At 44.3% G+C, this 15,836-nt stretch overlaps 1 protein-coding gene across 7 annotated transcripts in view; it reads right to left on the bottom strand.

The window, feature by feature from the left end:
* ABCC2 (ATP binding cassette subfamily C member 2) overlaps nucleotides 1–15,836 on the bottom strand; it is a 70,781-nt gene that overhangs the window by 28,361 nt on the left and 26,584 nt on the right. For 6 of the 7 annotated variants that reach the window (XR_010146678.1, XM_054659853.2, XM_063781042.1 and 3 more), the window contains 9 exons: nucleotides 14,758–14,921; nucleotides 13,565–13,742; nucleotides 9,843–10,097; nucleotides 8,669–8,734; nucleotides 6,575–6,712; nucleotides 5,867–6,013; nucleotides 3,878–3,962; nucleotides 2,493–2,559; nucleotides 950–1,076 (listed from right to left, as the gene is read on the bottom strand). Coding sequence is in view for 6 of the 7 variants with exons in the window: in XM_054659853.2 (XP_054515828.1) it covers nucleotides 950–1,076; nucleotides 2,493–2,559; nucleotides 3,878–3,962; nucleotides 5,867–6,013; nucleotides 6,575–6,712; nucleotides 8,669–8,734; nucleotides 9,843–10,097; nucleotides 13,565–13,742; nucleotides 14,758–14,921 (1,227 nt within the window). In the remaining variant the exon portion in view is untranslated. The remainder of the gene's footprint in view (nucleotides 1–949; nucleotides 1,077–2,492; nucleotides 2,560–3,877; nucleotides 3,963–5,866; nucleotides 6,014–6,574; nucleotides 6,713–8,668; nucleotides 8,735–9,842; nucleotides 10,098–13,564; nucleotides 13,743–14,757; nucleotides 14,922–15,836) is intronic. The other variant, XM_016919109.4, reaches the window with a different exon arrangement.

Raw genomic sequence — 15,836 nt, 5'->3', positions numbered from 1 at the left:
TATATATGTACACATACATATATATATATACAAAATTGATGAAGAAGACAACACCCTACACCAGATTTTTATTTTGGAAGCAAATGCCATCAAAGATTTAGCTCTCAAAGGAGGAAGAGAGAGGCCCAAGAGTAATTGCAATGTTGGGTGCAAATGCCAGTGATGATTGTACAATCTACTGTTTTTATTGGTCTTGATATTACTGTTATGGTTGGTATTGTTTCTGTTGGTAGTTTGGTTACAAAGTTATATAAGTTTTTAGTGATCTATTACAATTCTTTTCCCCTAGGTCCTGTTATTTTTATTGTACAGTTTTGCAGGATGCATGATTTTTCAGAAACAAATACATAGATAAAGCAGAAATGCCTATACTTTTTTTTTTTTGAGACAGAGTCTCTCTCTGTCACTCAGGCTGGAGTGCAGTGGCATGATCTTGGCTCACTGCAGCCCTCCTGGGCCCAAGTGATTCTCATGCCTCAGCCTCCCAAGTAGCTGGGATAACAGGCACATGCCACCACACCCGGCTAATTTTGTATTTTTAGTAGAGACAGGGTTTCACCATGTTGACCAGGCTGGTATCGAACTCCTGACCTCAGGTGATCCGCCTGCCTCGGCCTCTCAAAGTGCTGGGATTATAGGTGTGAGCCACCGTGCCTGGCCAGAAATGCCTATATTTTGAAGGAAGACATCTCTAATCAGCAGTTTTCACACTGTAGTATGCATATGAGAATCACCTTTAGAGCTCATTAAAAATGCAGATTCCCAAATCTTACCCCCAGCAACTGATTATATAAAGCTGAAATGGGAAGGAGAATCACAGTCCACAAATCTATCGGATGTCTCCAAGACCTCACCTACTAGCCCTCAGTGCCTTCTCCCCAGTGAGGCAAAAGCACGAAGCTGCTGACATTCGGGAGTCAGAGGCTTTTGCATTGGCATTCCCTCTCACCTTGATGGTGATGTGCCCGTGGACATTTTCCATTTCTCCCAGCATGGCTGATATCAAGGAGGATTTCCCAGAGCCGACAGGGCCTATCACAGCCACAAGTTGGCCTGCCATAATGTCCAGGTTCACACTGAAAGAGAGGAATGTCTTTGAAGGAGATAGCAGGGGTTGGGTATTGAAGAGTAGTTCAAGTCACTTCTCTGAGTCTCCATGAAGTCTGGTATTAGGAGATTTCCCCTCAAGATTGGAAAATTTGCCTTGGATATACAAGACCCCAAAGTGCTTCTTTAATACTTTTTCTTTTTCTTTTCTTAGCTCTAAAAGGCTAGAGAGAATGAGCCCTAATGAGCCCTAATTTATCCAACTCATCTATAAGCTGTTTGTGACAAATGTGCATTTCCAATGATAAAATTCTCCTAGAACTAACATGGTTACCCATTGAACAAGACCCTAGTGGAGGCCTGGAGACCTGGCTTGGTTCAAGTCCCAACCCTGACACTGCTGGTCTATGTTATCTTGGAAGGTCACTTCCTTTGGACTAAGGACCCCTCCTTTCTTACTAATGGCATTGGACTAGATTAACATTTCCCAAATTAGGTACTAAATGTGTCACCTGGAACATTTGCTGAACGTAGATTCCCTGGCCCTTCTCCTAAATATTTGACTGTATCTGGCTGAGTAGGGGCCCACAATGGGATAGGTTCCCGGAAACTGTGTGTGCCAGCCCTGTTATTTGAGTTTCTAGAACATTAGGAACATTAGGAACTTGTTCACAGTCTTTCTGAATCTGCGCATTGAGGTGAATTTCTTCCAGACCTATAACAGTGAAGTGGAAGCCCTGCCCAGTTTCCTCTCTGGAAAGGGAAACTCTGGGTTAGGAAGGTTCAGAGCATGTGTTCCTGCCCCAACTCATCCTGGGGCTAGCTCTGGAGTCCATGTTAAAGGCTGTAGGAACAAGATAGAGGAGTGGGAAGTCAGGAGTATAGTAAGGAGACAGTAAGATGTGCTCAGTTGTGAAGAAACAAAGGTATGGCCTATTCAGCCTCCTGGTGTACTCTGTGTGCTGTGCTCAGTGGATGAATTGGGTGTGCTATTACACATGGTGCTTAAGAGACACACTATGTGCAGAAGATACACACTGAGAAGCCAGATTCCAATGTTCCTGATTGCTATTCTTGAATGAATGAACTTATACTGAATTCAGGTTCTTGTGTTTGTCTTCTACCATACCCAGAGATGCCGGCCACCTGCCAATGCTGCACTACCTCCATCCACAATCTGCACACACAAATGTCCTCATGGGATCACAGCTGGATATTCATGGACCCATAGTAGGAAAGCAGCGTGGCAAATGCAGTTATCAGGGGAAGGGGCTGAGAACCTTTGCTTTCAGCTCATCTCTCCAGGGGTTTATCCTGCACTAGTATCTAACCGAAGACATGCACATAGCTCATTTCCCCATGTATTCTATTACACGGAATTTTCTGAGAATAGGCCAGGCAGTGAGAATGCTAAAGAACATTAGGATGGAAAGAAGGCAACTCACTCTCGGATTGTGGCTTCCGAATCATGTTCCCAGGTAAAGGAGGCCTCAGAAAACTGCACGGCTTTGTCTGTTGAGAAAAAGCCCTCTTTTAGTCCAATGTAGGTCCCCACGTGACTGTCTGCCCTCATGTGTCTCTCTCCGCTTTCTCCATCAGCTCCCAGGATTGTTTCTGCTAAGTGCTGGCTCCTACGCTAACAGGAGGCAAATGAAATCTCCTAGAATGAGACCATGAGACCAGAAGTGGCCTGCATATGAAGTCCTTTTTTTTTTTTTGAGTCATGGTCTCACTTTGTCACCCAGGATGGAGTGCAGTGGTGCAATCTTGGCTGACTGCCGCCTTGACTTTCCGGGCTCACGAGATTCTCCTACCTCAGCCTCCAGGTAGCTGGGACTACAGGCATGCACCACCATGCCCCGCTAATTTTTGTATTTTTAGTAGAGACAGGGTTTCGCCATGTCACCCAGGCTAGGCTCGAACTCTTGGACTCAAGCAATCTGCCCATCTCAGCCTCCCAAAGGGTGAGGATTACAGGTATGAGACACTGCATCCAGCCTAAAGTCCTTTTCTTTTTTTTTTTTGAGATGGAGTTTCACTCTTGTTGCCTAGGCTGGAGTGCAATGGCACAATCTCAGCTCACCACAACCTCTGCCTCCCAGGTTCAAGTGATTCTCCTGCCTCAGCCTCCTGAGTAGCTGGGATTACAGGCATGCACCACCACACTCAGCTAATTTTGTATTTTTAGTAGAGACAGGGTTTCTCCATGTTGGTCAGGCTTGTCTCGAACTCCTGACCTCAGGTGATCCACCCACCTCGGCCTTCCAAAATGCTGGGATTACAGGCGTGAGCCACCGCACCCGGCTAAAGTCCTTTTTTATTCAGAACTCCCAAGCCTACTGGTAGCCCAGATTCCTGACCTATGGATACTCTGGGTATACTCTCAGGCCCTCTGTTGCCCAGTCCCCTTGTATGAATTCCACCTCCATATATAAATCCTCCCCACTATGGATTCCAGTCCTATGCCCACTCTGGCCATGGCTGGCCCCCAATCTTTAAACCTTCAGAATCTGAGTATTCTTTCACTCCAGGCTACCTTCCCAATCCCACACACTTGGCTCTATCCTGACTTCTGCTTTCTGGATCTTTTGCAGGATTCCCTGCTTATCCTCAGAAGAGCTGGCCCAGCTTTACTTAGCAATCTAGTTGAGCAATCTGCTCTAAGTGTAAACATAATTCAAGTAAGAACAGTTTGTATCTTATGCAAGCATAGGCTCAAGACAAATCTCCACACTCTCTCTCAGTTTGCTGCTACTAAGCTCTTGTATTATCAAAATTCTGGCACCAGTACTGCGAATAAGTTTGGGAAGCAACTTCCAAATTTATTTACCAAAATTGCCGTCATGTCGAATGGCAGATGTGTCCAAGTCATCCCCTCCCAAGTACTTCTCTAGCCGCTCTGTGGAAACACTGGCCTAGAGAAGGACACAAAGGATCTCAAGAATTAAAGTCAGTAATGAGCACAAGCAGAGAGATTTTGACTTTGTCGTTAGTCCATGATTTTCTATTTGCCACAGCTGGCATCTCCTAATCTCCACCGAACTCAGCCCTGGAAGCTATCCCACCATAGACAGACGGAAGTGGATGCTCTATTTCAGTCCTTGAGCAAACTCATGGAGTTCAACTCTTCTGCTGTCTCTCGCCAGTCTTTGGCCCTAATTCCAGAAACTACCTCCTGCCTTCTAAGACAAAAAATTAACTTCTATCTGGTTCTGGTAACTAGGCCCCTGGCTTTCTCTTATTTAACTAAGTCTATGCCCTGATGCCCACCCAGCATCCTAACTAAGCCACTCCTGGGAGCCTCTAAAGAGGAACTGGCTATGGCATCAGGGGGACCCTGCACACTTCCACATAGGCCAGATAGCCAAAGCTTAAATGGCAGGTGAGGTAAGTGTTGGCAGAATACCCTGCAGTCCCTGGAACTTGAGAACTTGGGAAGATTTCGAGGCACTTCTACAAGGATGTTTCTCACCTACTTCCCTCTCTTCCAAAGAGGCTGTCATGAGATGGTTTTTCATTGCCACCCAGGCTCTGATGAAGTCTTAGGCTTTCTGCCTGTTCCCTCCTTAGGGTACAGAAGCAGACTATAGAACCACTTAACTGCTGCATGGATCAGCTCCTCAAAAACAGAGTACCCCACTGCTCACATTGCATCGCCATCTGACCCTTTTGTTTTGATTCGTTTTGTTTTGTTTTGAGATGGAGTCTCACTCTGTCGCCCAGGCTGGAGTGCAAGGGTGCAATCTTGGCTCACTGCAACCTCCACCTCCCAGGTTCAAGTGATTCTCGTGCCTCAGCCTCTCGAGTAGCTGGGACTACAGGTGTGTGCCACCATGCCTGGCTAATTTTTGTTTCTTTAGTAGAGATGGGGTTTCACCATGTTGGCCAGGCTGGTCTCAAACTCCTAACCTCAGGTGATATGCCTGCCTCAGCCTTCCAAAGTGTTGGGATTACAGGTGTGAGCCCAGCCACCATCTGACCCTTTTTGATTCAGTGTCATCCTGAGGACCAGGAATGCAGGGAGCTGATACCTTTGCTGATCTTGCTTTTGCTATTTATGCAATAAATTGTATCTAAAAAGATCCTGTTGCTTCTTTACCTGCCAAATCTGCCAGCTTTTCTTTACACCCTCCAGGACAGGGAGGCCTTCTCTTTCCCATGGTCTGAGCTCTCTGAAGCCAGCCACTTAGGGGATAAATGCAAGTCACCACACTCCTGTCATTCAGGCCTTCTCATCAGTCTGCTGCCTGTCCGGTGACCTTCCTCTGCAGATCTGGTACTTGTCGCATATCAGTGACTATGCTCAGTTTTTCAGAACCCAGGTATTCCCTCTGGTCCATCCAAGGTTTCCTGAACTCCAGACTCATTTTCTGATAGCTTGAGGCTCTCAATTTGCATTTGGTTTGACCAACACATGGGTTTATGCAAAGGGTGGGTCTCTCTTCTCCCTTTGGGCCATATTTGCCTAATGCTATCTCAACACCTCAAGAGCCTTGGAGAAATATGAGAGAAACTGGGCTGGGAAATGTTCCCAGTACTAGGACTAAACATAATAATCTCACTAAATGCTTTCACAAGATTGTCTCCCTGTGAGGTAGATGAGATTGGTATGATTATCCTCATTTTATAGTTAGATAAACTGGGGCTCAGAAAACTCATGATTTTATTAAGGTCAAACCATTGGTCTCCAGAGACCAAACAGATCTCTCTCTTGAAAGTTTACCAGCAAAAGTTAGACATGGGATGTGATAGCCAGTCATTCTGGACTCCAAGGCTTTTAACCAGAGACAGGCAGTTAGCAGTGAGAATGCCGACCTACCTGGAGCATGGAGGAGATCATCATGGGAAGCATGCTCAGGGGAAAGCGCAGGATATTGAAGAGGGTAATGGAGGTGAAGGCCTTTTGTGCATCCAAAATATTGTTGCTATCCACCAGGACATAAACAGAAAATGTGACCACAGATACCTGGAAAGGGCAAGGTCATGAGCAATTTATTCCTAAAAGGAACCAAGCAGCATTGTGCTAAGTTTCAGGAACACCATATATCAGAGTTAAAGGCACCTTAAGGATCATCCAGCCTCCCCATATTACAGATGAGAAAACTGAGCCCAGGAGAGGAGGAAATATCTTCTCCAAGGTCACAAAGTCAATTAATGGATTACTAGGACCAGAGCTCAGGTCTCCTGGATCCTATATCAGTGTTCCTTCCACTATAGACCTACACCACCTCCCAAAGAAGACAAGAAAGCCTCCTAAGCCAATCCTTCCTGATACCACATTCTTGCTGTGCATCCTGGAAAGTTGCTCTGGGTGCCAGACCATCGTACAGTACACGAAGGTGAAACTAGAGCTGGGGGTATGGTACAAAGGAGGAAAAGCAGCATGGGGCGGTGAGAGGGACAAGTCCCCTGGATCTTGCGGTCAGGCCTAGAGGTGCCAGCTAGTCTATCAAAAGTGAACTTCCTCTTCAGGAAGCTGATGCAGGTCCAGGTGAATACCCAGCCCATGGACCCCTCTGCTACTCACCAGGACTGGAGTTAACTGGAAGACGAATATTACTACACACTGTAGTTGACTAAAGGCCAGCAGGTTCTTGAGCTCTTTCTTCCGGAGGTTTTGTACTTGGTCTCTGAATGAAGGTTCCCAGGCAAAATATTTCAGGATCTAATAAATTGAAAAAAAAATACAGCTCACATGATTGCTCCTGAAAGGGCACCAGGTGTATCTGATCCACCCATGTTTTAAGATATAGTCCCCAAAATGTGGGGAATAGAAATCCAGATTATAAAGTATGATTACAGAAAGGTAGCTTGTATTTGTTGACAACCAACTATGTACAAAGAATTTTAAATACATTATCTCACTTTATAACAACCTTAGTATGACTAACTGTTCCAGTTTGCCTGGGACTAAAGGGCTGCCTAGGACACAGGCCTTCCAGTCTTAAGACTTAAAAAGTTCTGGGCAAATTGAGGTGAGTTAGTCACCTTACATTTGTAGAGTTATTATCTTCATTTAAACTATAAGGAAACAAGTTGAGAGAGGCAAGGGAACCTTGCCAAACTTTTGGCAAGTTAAGCTACCCAGTGGTAGAGCTGAGATTCAAAACCAGCTCTCTCTTTTAGTTTTGTCACATTCACAGAAGGATATGTCAGAGCTCTGTGTGGAGAATTAACAAGGAGTTAAAAGGGGGCTCTGTTTCATTTTTAAGAAGTTTAGGATAATGTTAAGATGCATTAGTTCAAAACAATATTTAGTTAAAAGAACTTATTTGGTCACCTCTGGAGGATGAAATGCATTATCATGAAAGCTGGTAAATAGAGGGAAAGAAGCAAGCATTTTTTCTGTCTATCCCATACAAACTTCATTTTAGGGTAACCAACAAGTTGATGAAAGATAATTCTTCTTCATAAAATTCCAGCTAATCAATGTCAAGGGAATAACAGAATTTAAAAATTTCACTCTTTTGCAATTCCTTATGAAATAACAGACCTAGGCAATGATCATAAAATTCTTACAATAGTGTTTTTCACCTTGGTGGCATATTAGAATCATCTAGGGAACTTAAAAAAATATACATGTCTGGGCCTCACTCCCAGAGTCCAATTTAAATGGTTTGAAGTAGGCCCCCAGCCTCAGTGGGTTTTACAAACTTCAAATTTCTCAGGTGATTCTAATGTGTTGCCAGCATCACAAACCACTGCTCTAGTGAAAGACTAGCAGGAAACCTTGTAAGGGATGGATCAGGCTGACAGCGCCTGGGCCCACTCAAGTCACCATCGCCGCAGTTTGGGAAGCACACAGCACCACTTGAAAGCAACCTTGTACTCCCACCCCCAAATCAAATCTAAATCAATGAAACCTTTAGATCTAACTATCAATTTACAGGAAATACAGGAAATAGGACAAATAACCTAGTTTTTTTGGAATGACCAAGACACACACACACACACACACACACACACACACACACACACACAGAGAGAGAGACAGAGAGAGAGAGAGACTGTAGTAGATTAAAATCACTATCAATTAAATACCATGCATGGACATTTTTTGGGTCCTTATTCAATCTAACCAACAGCAAAACAAACAAAAGGCACATATGAGGCAACTGGAGAACTTTGATGGTATCAAAGAATGTTAATTTTTTTTGTAGGTATGATAATGGTATTGTGGCTATATTTTAAAAATAAGTCCTTCTTTTAGAGCTACATACACAGTATTTATGAATGAAATGACAAGATCTCTGAGATTTGCTTTAAAATAATCTAGCAAGTGTGAGGGGTGTGGGTTTATAGATGAAACTAGTTCGGTCATGCTGATAATTCCTGGAGCTGGGTGAAAAGTTCGTAGGGGTTCATGATAGTCTCTACTTTTCTACATGTTTAAAAACTTCTACAGTAAAGTGTCAAAACAAAACAAGCTATTTAGGGTGAATAAATAGAAATCGGGGTTCAACGGAGGACCTGAGAGGGACAGGAGGACATGAAACAAAAGTCATGTGACACAACCGGCCCAGAAGCAAGAATCCATCACCTCTACCGGGGTTTGCAAAGGCCAAGAGAGCCACTGCTTCTGTCCTTACCCACAGAGAGCCACCTATGCTCAGATTCTCACCTTGATTCCACTAAGAATCTCATTCATGATCTTTAAACGTTTGTCTTTATTCTTCATATTTTTGACCTGCCAGGAAAAAAGCAAAAGAAAAACAATATACGCTTCCATGAGAGAGGGCTCAGGTTTGCTGCAGACATCAGGCCTCACTGCTACTTTGTGGCTGTCACTTAGTAAGAACTTGAGGTGCCCAGTGATGGGATTCACCTCCCTCCACTCTCCTCTTTGCCCACTCTGCTCCTGCCGCACCCATCTTCTTTCTGATCCTTGCTTGTTCCAAGCTTGTTTCTGCCCCATAGCCCTTGCCTGACTGTACCCACCTCCCAGGCTGTTCTTCCCCTGCCCTTCCCAAGGCTTTCTCCTTTACAGTCAGGCTTGTATCATTCAGAGTTCAGCTTAAATGTCCACTCCCCAAGAAGCCTTCCCTGAACTCATTGAAAATAACCACCCACTCACTCACTATCTCATCACCCTGTTGAATTCTCTGTATAATACTTATCATGATCTGATATTTTTCTTCTTTGTGTATTGCCTGTCTCTCCACCACCCTACCAGGTAGAATGTAAGATCCATGAGAACAGGAGCCCTAACTCACTGCTGTGTTCTCAGAGAAGTAAGATATGCAAGAAATATTTTCAAAACAATTATTTGTAACTTGAATGCAAAACAAATGAGTGAATAAATCATATACACTGTCAAGTCCACCCACCCAACCTGTGACTTCTGGCAGGACTGAGGACACTGTCCACACGGAGCCCTCCCACCTGGTGGTAGCGGGGTGATTGCCAAGGCTCAGGCTGAAATTTGGATCACTCATGCGACTGCTCTCTGTGGTTGGTTTAGATTGCCATAATGGAGAAGCAGGGCCCCAAATCCCTGTTCTTAGGGCAGCCCAGCAGAGCAAGATGGAAGAATTATGTGCAGCATCTCTGGGGCAGCCCTTCCTTCCCCAGTCAGGCTCTTCCCTCTAACATGAATGCAGAGGAGTATATATAAACCCTAAGAGTCATAAGAAGTTGAAAAGGGAACTCAGAGACAGCTAAGTACAACTGAGATGGTAGAAAGTCTTCCACCGGCTTTGCCTTGCCCAAACTCCCATTAAGAATTAGAGTAGAGTAAGAAAAGGGGTTTACACTTTAAAGAAAGCTTATATTCTTCTGGGTGACTTTTTCTTTACCTGAATGGTCTTACTCTTGGTGGACAGTATCGCATTAATTGGGATTACAAGCACCATCACCCCAACACCTGCTAAGACTGAGGGTCCCAACTCTCTCCATAGGAAGAAGATAGATAAGACAATCTGTAGAACGCTTGACCACAGCATGTGCATGAAGTTGGTCACATCCATGAGCTTCTGGGCATCCACAGACATCAGGTTCACTGTTTCTCCAACGGTGTACTCCTTCCTGGCCAAGTTGGATAGGGTCAATGCCTAAAGATAAGGATTGAAATTAGGACCCATGGACAAAGCCAAGGATACTAGGGAGTAGAAGAGGAAGCTCAGGAAGTGAGATTACAATGGAAGGATGTGCTCCATATGGACACAGCTTCTCCAAGGCACTGTGACTTCTTGCCTCCAAATCTTACACATGGTATTCTCTCATTCTTGACCACTCTTTCCTCTTATCCCCACCTTCCTCCAACTCTACCCATCCACACACTTCTTTGCCCAGAAAACTCCTATTTATCCTTTGGTGTCAGCTGAGATGTAACTTCTTGTAAGAAAACCACCGTGACTACCAAGTTGGGGTTAGATATTCGTCCTGTGTACTCTCATAATATCCTGAGCTTACCTTTGTCATTACATTCATCACAATGAACCATAATTACTTTGTTTTTTTCTGTTTCTCCACTAGATGTAAACTCTGTGAGGATGAGGGCAACATCTGTCTATTTCACTACTATATTATGTGGCACATAGTACAGAATCAAATACTGAAGGATGGAAGAAAAGGAGGGACGGATGGATGGAAGGAGAGAGGGAGGAAGGGAAGGAGGAAAGGGAGAAGGGAAGGAGGGAACCAGCATGTATTGATTTTGACCTCAGAGGCTTTTGATGTGGCAATGTTATTTGGAGTCATACTCTTATGAAGAGGTTGCAATCATTCCCAAGAAGGACAGAGAATTTAGAATGAAGAGGAAAACTTCAGACTTCATACTTTGAAATGAAATCACTTTTGTAGGCTGGGTGCAGTGGTTCACGCCTGTAATCCTAGCACTTTGGGAGGACGAGGCAGGCAGATCACCTGAGGTCAGGAGTTCAAGACCAGCCTAGCCAATATGGCGAAACCCCATCTCTGCTAAAAGTACAAAAATTAGACAGGCATGGTGGCAGGCACCTGTAATCCCAGCTGCTCGGGAGGCTAAGGCAGGAGAACTGCTAGAACCTGGAAGGCGGAGGTTGCAGTGAGCCGAGATCATGCCACTACACTCCAGCCTGGGCTACAGAGCGAGACTCCGTCTTGAAAAATAAATAAATAAAATAAAATAAAATAAAAGACTTTCGTATTGTCAGGATTTTTCAGGCACTATCTAGATGCCTGATCTTGTAGTATGGGCTTCCTGTTCTCATGTTAGAGAGGTCAAGAGGCTGATACCCACAGGTCTGTCACTTACAACAATGCCTTGCACAAATGTACCACAGCACTGAAACCAACTTGCACTATGCCACCAAGGCACCATCTGGAGTAGGCTGCATCTTTCTAGAAGAAGGAGAGCCACCTTGTAATTCCCACAAAGACAGTGTACAGGCTACAAGTGGCCCATACTACTTCCATCTCCTCCTAGAAGCATTACTGTCATCTTAATCCACCAATACATTCTTTGGAACATATTAGGATTCTTGGCTGTACAGTAAAAAGAAGAAAGTTTTCTAAAATGTTAGACCACCAAGGTTCTAGAGGAATCAACCCACTGCTATGCCTTCCCTTTGGTATGGAAGAGGGGAAAAACAAACAAACAAACAAACAACTAACAACATCTAGTTGCCCTTCAAGGTAATCACTATATATTTCTATTTTCAATAAATATAGTCCCAGTAGCCCTTGTCTGGGGACAACTCCTGGCTATGTGATTGCAGGCATTGAAATTATCTAAGCCTGATTTTTCTCTGTAAAATAGGTATAATGTACTTATTTCACAGGGCAATAGCCCTGTGAATTGATAATGAATGTAAAAAATGTTTCATAAGTAGTGAAGCATTGTCTAAACATATAAATTAGTAATTTTCTTCCACTCTTCTAATAGCGATATTTATTTGAATAAAAGTATCATTGAGGGTTCTATTTTATAAATCTCTTTATTAATTGGAATAGTTGCAAAACCTGGAATATTAAGAACCAAAATAGTGCGAATGAATAATCACAATTATGAAAAAATTGTAGAAGTGTACTTTACTAGCAATGGCTGAGACAGGTTGGTTAGTGACCTCGTAACTTGTAAACCAGCAGAAACTCAGTATCTCCAGAAGGAATAAGGAGATTTTAAAAATCAACTGGAGGAAGGCAAATTCCAGTGGGGGGGTATCTGGGAGTTCAAAGGACTTGACCAGACTTCTGATTTAAAGACACTTGGATTATCTGCCACTGTCTCTCAACGAACCAACATCTACTCAGGGAAGACAAAGACACAGTGGTGTTTCTAGAGAGGAAAGCAAAGGAGAAAAGTAGGAACTGTAATAGAGAAGTTACTATGATGGAACTTTCCAGTGATGGAAGAAAAAAAGGAAGAAAGTCAACTAGTATTCCAACTTATAAAAAGATTGGAACCTATCTCCTCCTGGATGAATTTTCTCCTCAAGCCTGTAGTCACTGATCATAACTACTGTATTTTCATTTCTTAAGGAACAAAATGGGACTTCATCTTGGTATGGAGGACATGAGGAACATACAGTTTCCTTGAGAAAGTTAACCATTAAAAACAATGTATCGGCCAGGCGCGTTGGCTCATGCCTATAATCCCAGCACTTTGGGAGGCTGAGGTGGGCAGATCATGAGGTCAGGAGATCGAGACCATCCTGGCTAACATGGTGAAACCCCATCTCTACTAAAAATACAAAAATTAGCCGGGCGTGGTGGCACGTGCCTGTAGTCCCAGCTGCTTGGGAGGCTGAGGCAGGAGAACCGCTTGAACCCAGGAGATGGAGGTTGCAGTGAGCCAAGATTGCACCACTGCACTCCAGCCTCGGTGATAGAGCGAGACTCCATCTCAAAAACAACCAAAACAAAACAAAACAACAACAACAACAAACAATGTATCAGAGGGAAGATGAGCAAAATCATCTTAAGGAAATGAAAAAGCTTCCAGGTCTGCAGAACTCAGTAATCGGCATGAATGTATTTACAAACTGAAAAAAGAAGTCAGACAGAGGAGGGTTGGGTTAGCACTAAAGGTTAGAAAAAGAAGTTGCTAGGTGAAATTTGGTCTGGGGAGATGGAGCTCCGGCAAGACTGCAATTTGAGATGGATACACCAGGTCTCTGAGCTGGATTTCATTAAGTATTTGAGTTAAATGTTGGTGGTTTTAAGAGTTTGACCCTTCACCAGCTTCTTTTCTGACCTTATATTCTTTTCCAAGGCATTTCACCCTGTCAAGAGAGGCAGGAAGAGATGGATGGGTAGCCAAGCCTTCAGGGCTGCAAGGTGGATCCTGAGCACCAGAACAGCTTGCAAGCTTCTCCCTGGGGAGTACGTTTTCCCTCCTGGCCTCTCCACCCATTGTCTGTGAATACACTTCTCAAAATCTAATTTCCAAAGAAACATCTAAAGGAGGCTGTATGGCCAGTCAAAATTAAGTGTTGAGATAAGTTACCATTTCCATCACATTTTCCTCAACCTTGGAATCAATGCTCATATTTACTGAGGGGATTTTCTTTGGTGATACCTGCCGTATTCTGCTTACCTTCTTATATACAGAAGCCATGATAGCTGTCCGTACTTTTACACCCAGCTTGAAGCACAGTTGGAAATAACACTGAAGGCAGAAAGACTGAATGAGAGCCGCAGCGAATAAGAGGATTGCACAGAGATATCCAATCCACAAATATGTGTCACGGTCACTTGCAAAGGAGATCAGCAATCTGCCAGAGAAAAGCCAAGTTAGTTATACCCATAAGGCCTCCAAGGATGCCTCTCTCCTCATGCACAGCCAGCTAGACTACACTATCTTTACACTGTAGGTAACAAAAGTGACCAGAATTGTCCAAAGCCTTTGAAAGACCTAAGTCTACAGTTTTACCAGTGTCCTTTCTGTTTTGTTTTGTTTTTGATACAGGGTCTCGCTCTGTTGCCCAGGCTGGAGTGCAGTGGCAGGATCATAGTTCATTAAGCCTCGAACTCCTGGGCTTAGGTGATCCTCCCACCTCAGCCTCCTGAATAGCTGGGTCTACAGGCATATGCCATCGCATCTAGCTAACTATTTTCTTTTGTAGAGATGGGGTCTCGTTATGTTGACCAGCCTGGTTTCTAACTCCTGGCCTGAAACAATCTTCCTGCCTCAATCTCCCAAACTGCTGAGATTACAGTCATGAGCCACCATGTCTAGCCTGGCGTTCTGGCTTTTACTTGGAGATGAACAGCAAGAGCTTAGGGTTGATAACCCACGGCTGTGAGAATGGATAATGACAGAAATGCTCCACCTAGCTGTCACTGCAATGCTTTGGCCCTGTCTTTCCCTGCAGGTGGTTCACTCCACAGGTCATGGCAGATTGTGAAGTCTTGTCAAGATTAACCTGAACCTCCCGTGGAAGGCTGCGATGGAGAGATGAAGTCAGTTACTCTCCAGGGGTATGCTACCCGCCACTTGGACCTGGCTCAGCCCTTAGCAGTTTAACAAGAAACAGCCCCTAACAATTACCCGGCCCCCTATGAGGAGACAGACATGGAAAAGAGAGAGGCTAAAGTACATATCATCATACATCTTGAAAACTGCCTGCGGTCTTCATGAACACAATGCTGCAAGGTTAAGGTGGAAGAAAATTACGAGCATTTTTAAAAAATGGGAATTTAAGAAAAGCTCCTGCTTGCATACACAGGGGCAAAAAGGAGGGTGGCAGAGGAGGCCCTGAAAGGACCATCTGAGGCCTGGAGACTCACTTCAGCAGCTGAGGACTCACAAACGTGAAGATGTCATTCACTAGCTTCAGTAGGAATGATTTCAGGAGCACCATGTAGAAAGTTTTGAACAGAGCCTTGATCAACCAGGACTTTGGAACATCTTTTTTGGTCCCAGACTTCTTTTTTTTCTTTTTAACATCTTCCTAGGTACAAAACCAAACAGTAGTGTCCACAGAGTTATGTCTGTTACTGGCCTGAGCAGCTCCAGGGTGGTCAGCCTGTGAGCCCCGTGGCCTTCTCTGTACAGGTTTTGATCATCTCTCCCTGGCCTAGTTGCTTCTGCCCTTCTAGCTGCCTTCACTGTTCCACTCTCCCGCTCCTAACTGATACTTGTAATCTATTTTAGATTAGAAAACCAGGCAACTAAGCTGGTAAGAGTCCCATGTAAAAAGAGAGACCCATCTGCGTGGGGGCCTGAGGGGCAGTCCTGAGAGTGAAGGGCCTGGGCATGATGCTGAGAGGTCCTTTCTGTTCTTTTCATGCTTGTTCTTTTCATGGTTGCTGTGAGATGTTATGGGTTGAATTGTATCCCCACCCCCAAAAGCTATGTTGAAGCCCTAACCCCCAATACCTTAAAATGTGCCTTATTTCGAAAGAGGGTCTTTGCAGATGTAACCAAATTAAGATGAGGTCACTGGGGCCCTAATGCAGTATGACTGGTATCTTTACAAGAAGAGAAGAGACAGACACAGGGAGAAGATGGTCCTGTGATGGTGGAGGCAGAGGTCAGAGTGATGCATCCAGAAGTTAAGGAATGCCAAGCATTGCTGGCGAACACTAGAAGGTGGAAGAGAGGATTTTCCCCTCCAGGTTTCAGCGGGAGCGAGTCTGATATCTTGACTTCAGCCTTCTGGCCTCCTGAGCTGGGGACAGTACATTTCTGTTTTAAGCTATCCAGTTGTGGTACTCTATCATGGCAGCCCTAGGAAACTAATACATGGGGCATTACGACTCAGTCACCAGCCTCTTTGTCTATGCTTTGGCCTCCTCATTATGTCCTCCTGAGTCTCATCTTGCCCCAAATTCCAGCTTCTCAGCCTACCAGTGATACTCTCTCA

This window comes from Pan troglodytes, chromosome 8, assembly GCF_028858775.2.
Source record: "Pan troglodytes isolate AG18354 chromosome 8, NHGRI_mPanTro3-v2.0_pri, whole genome shotgun sequence".
NCBI lineage: Eukaryota > Metazoa > Chordata > Mammalia > Primates > Hominidae > Pan > Pan troglodytes.
Note: the sequence above shows the minus strand (reverse complement) of the source record. Positions and strands in the feature narration are given on the sequence as shown.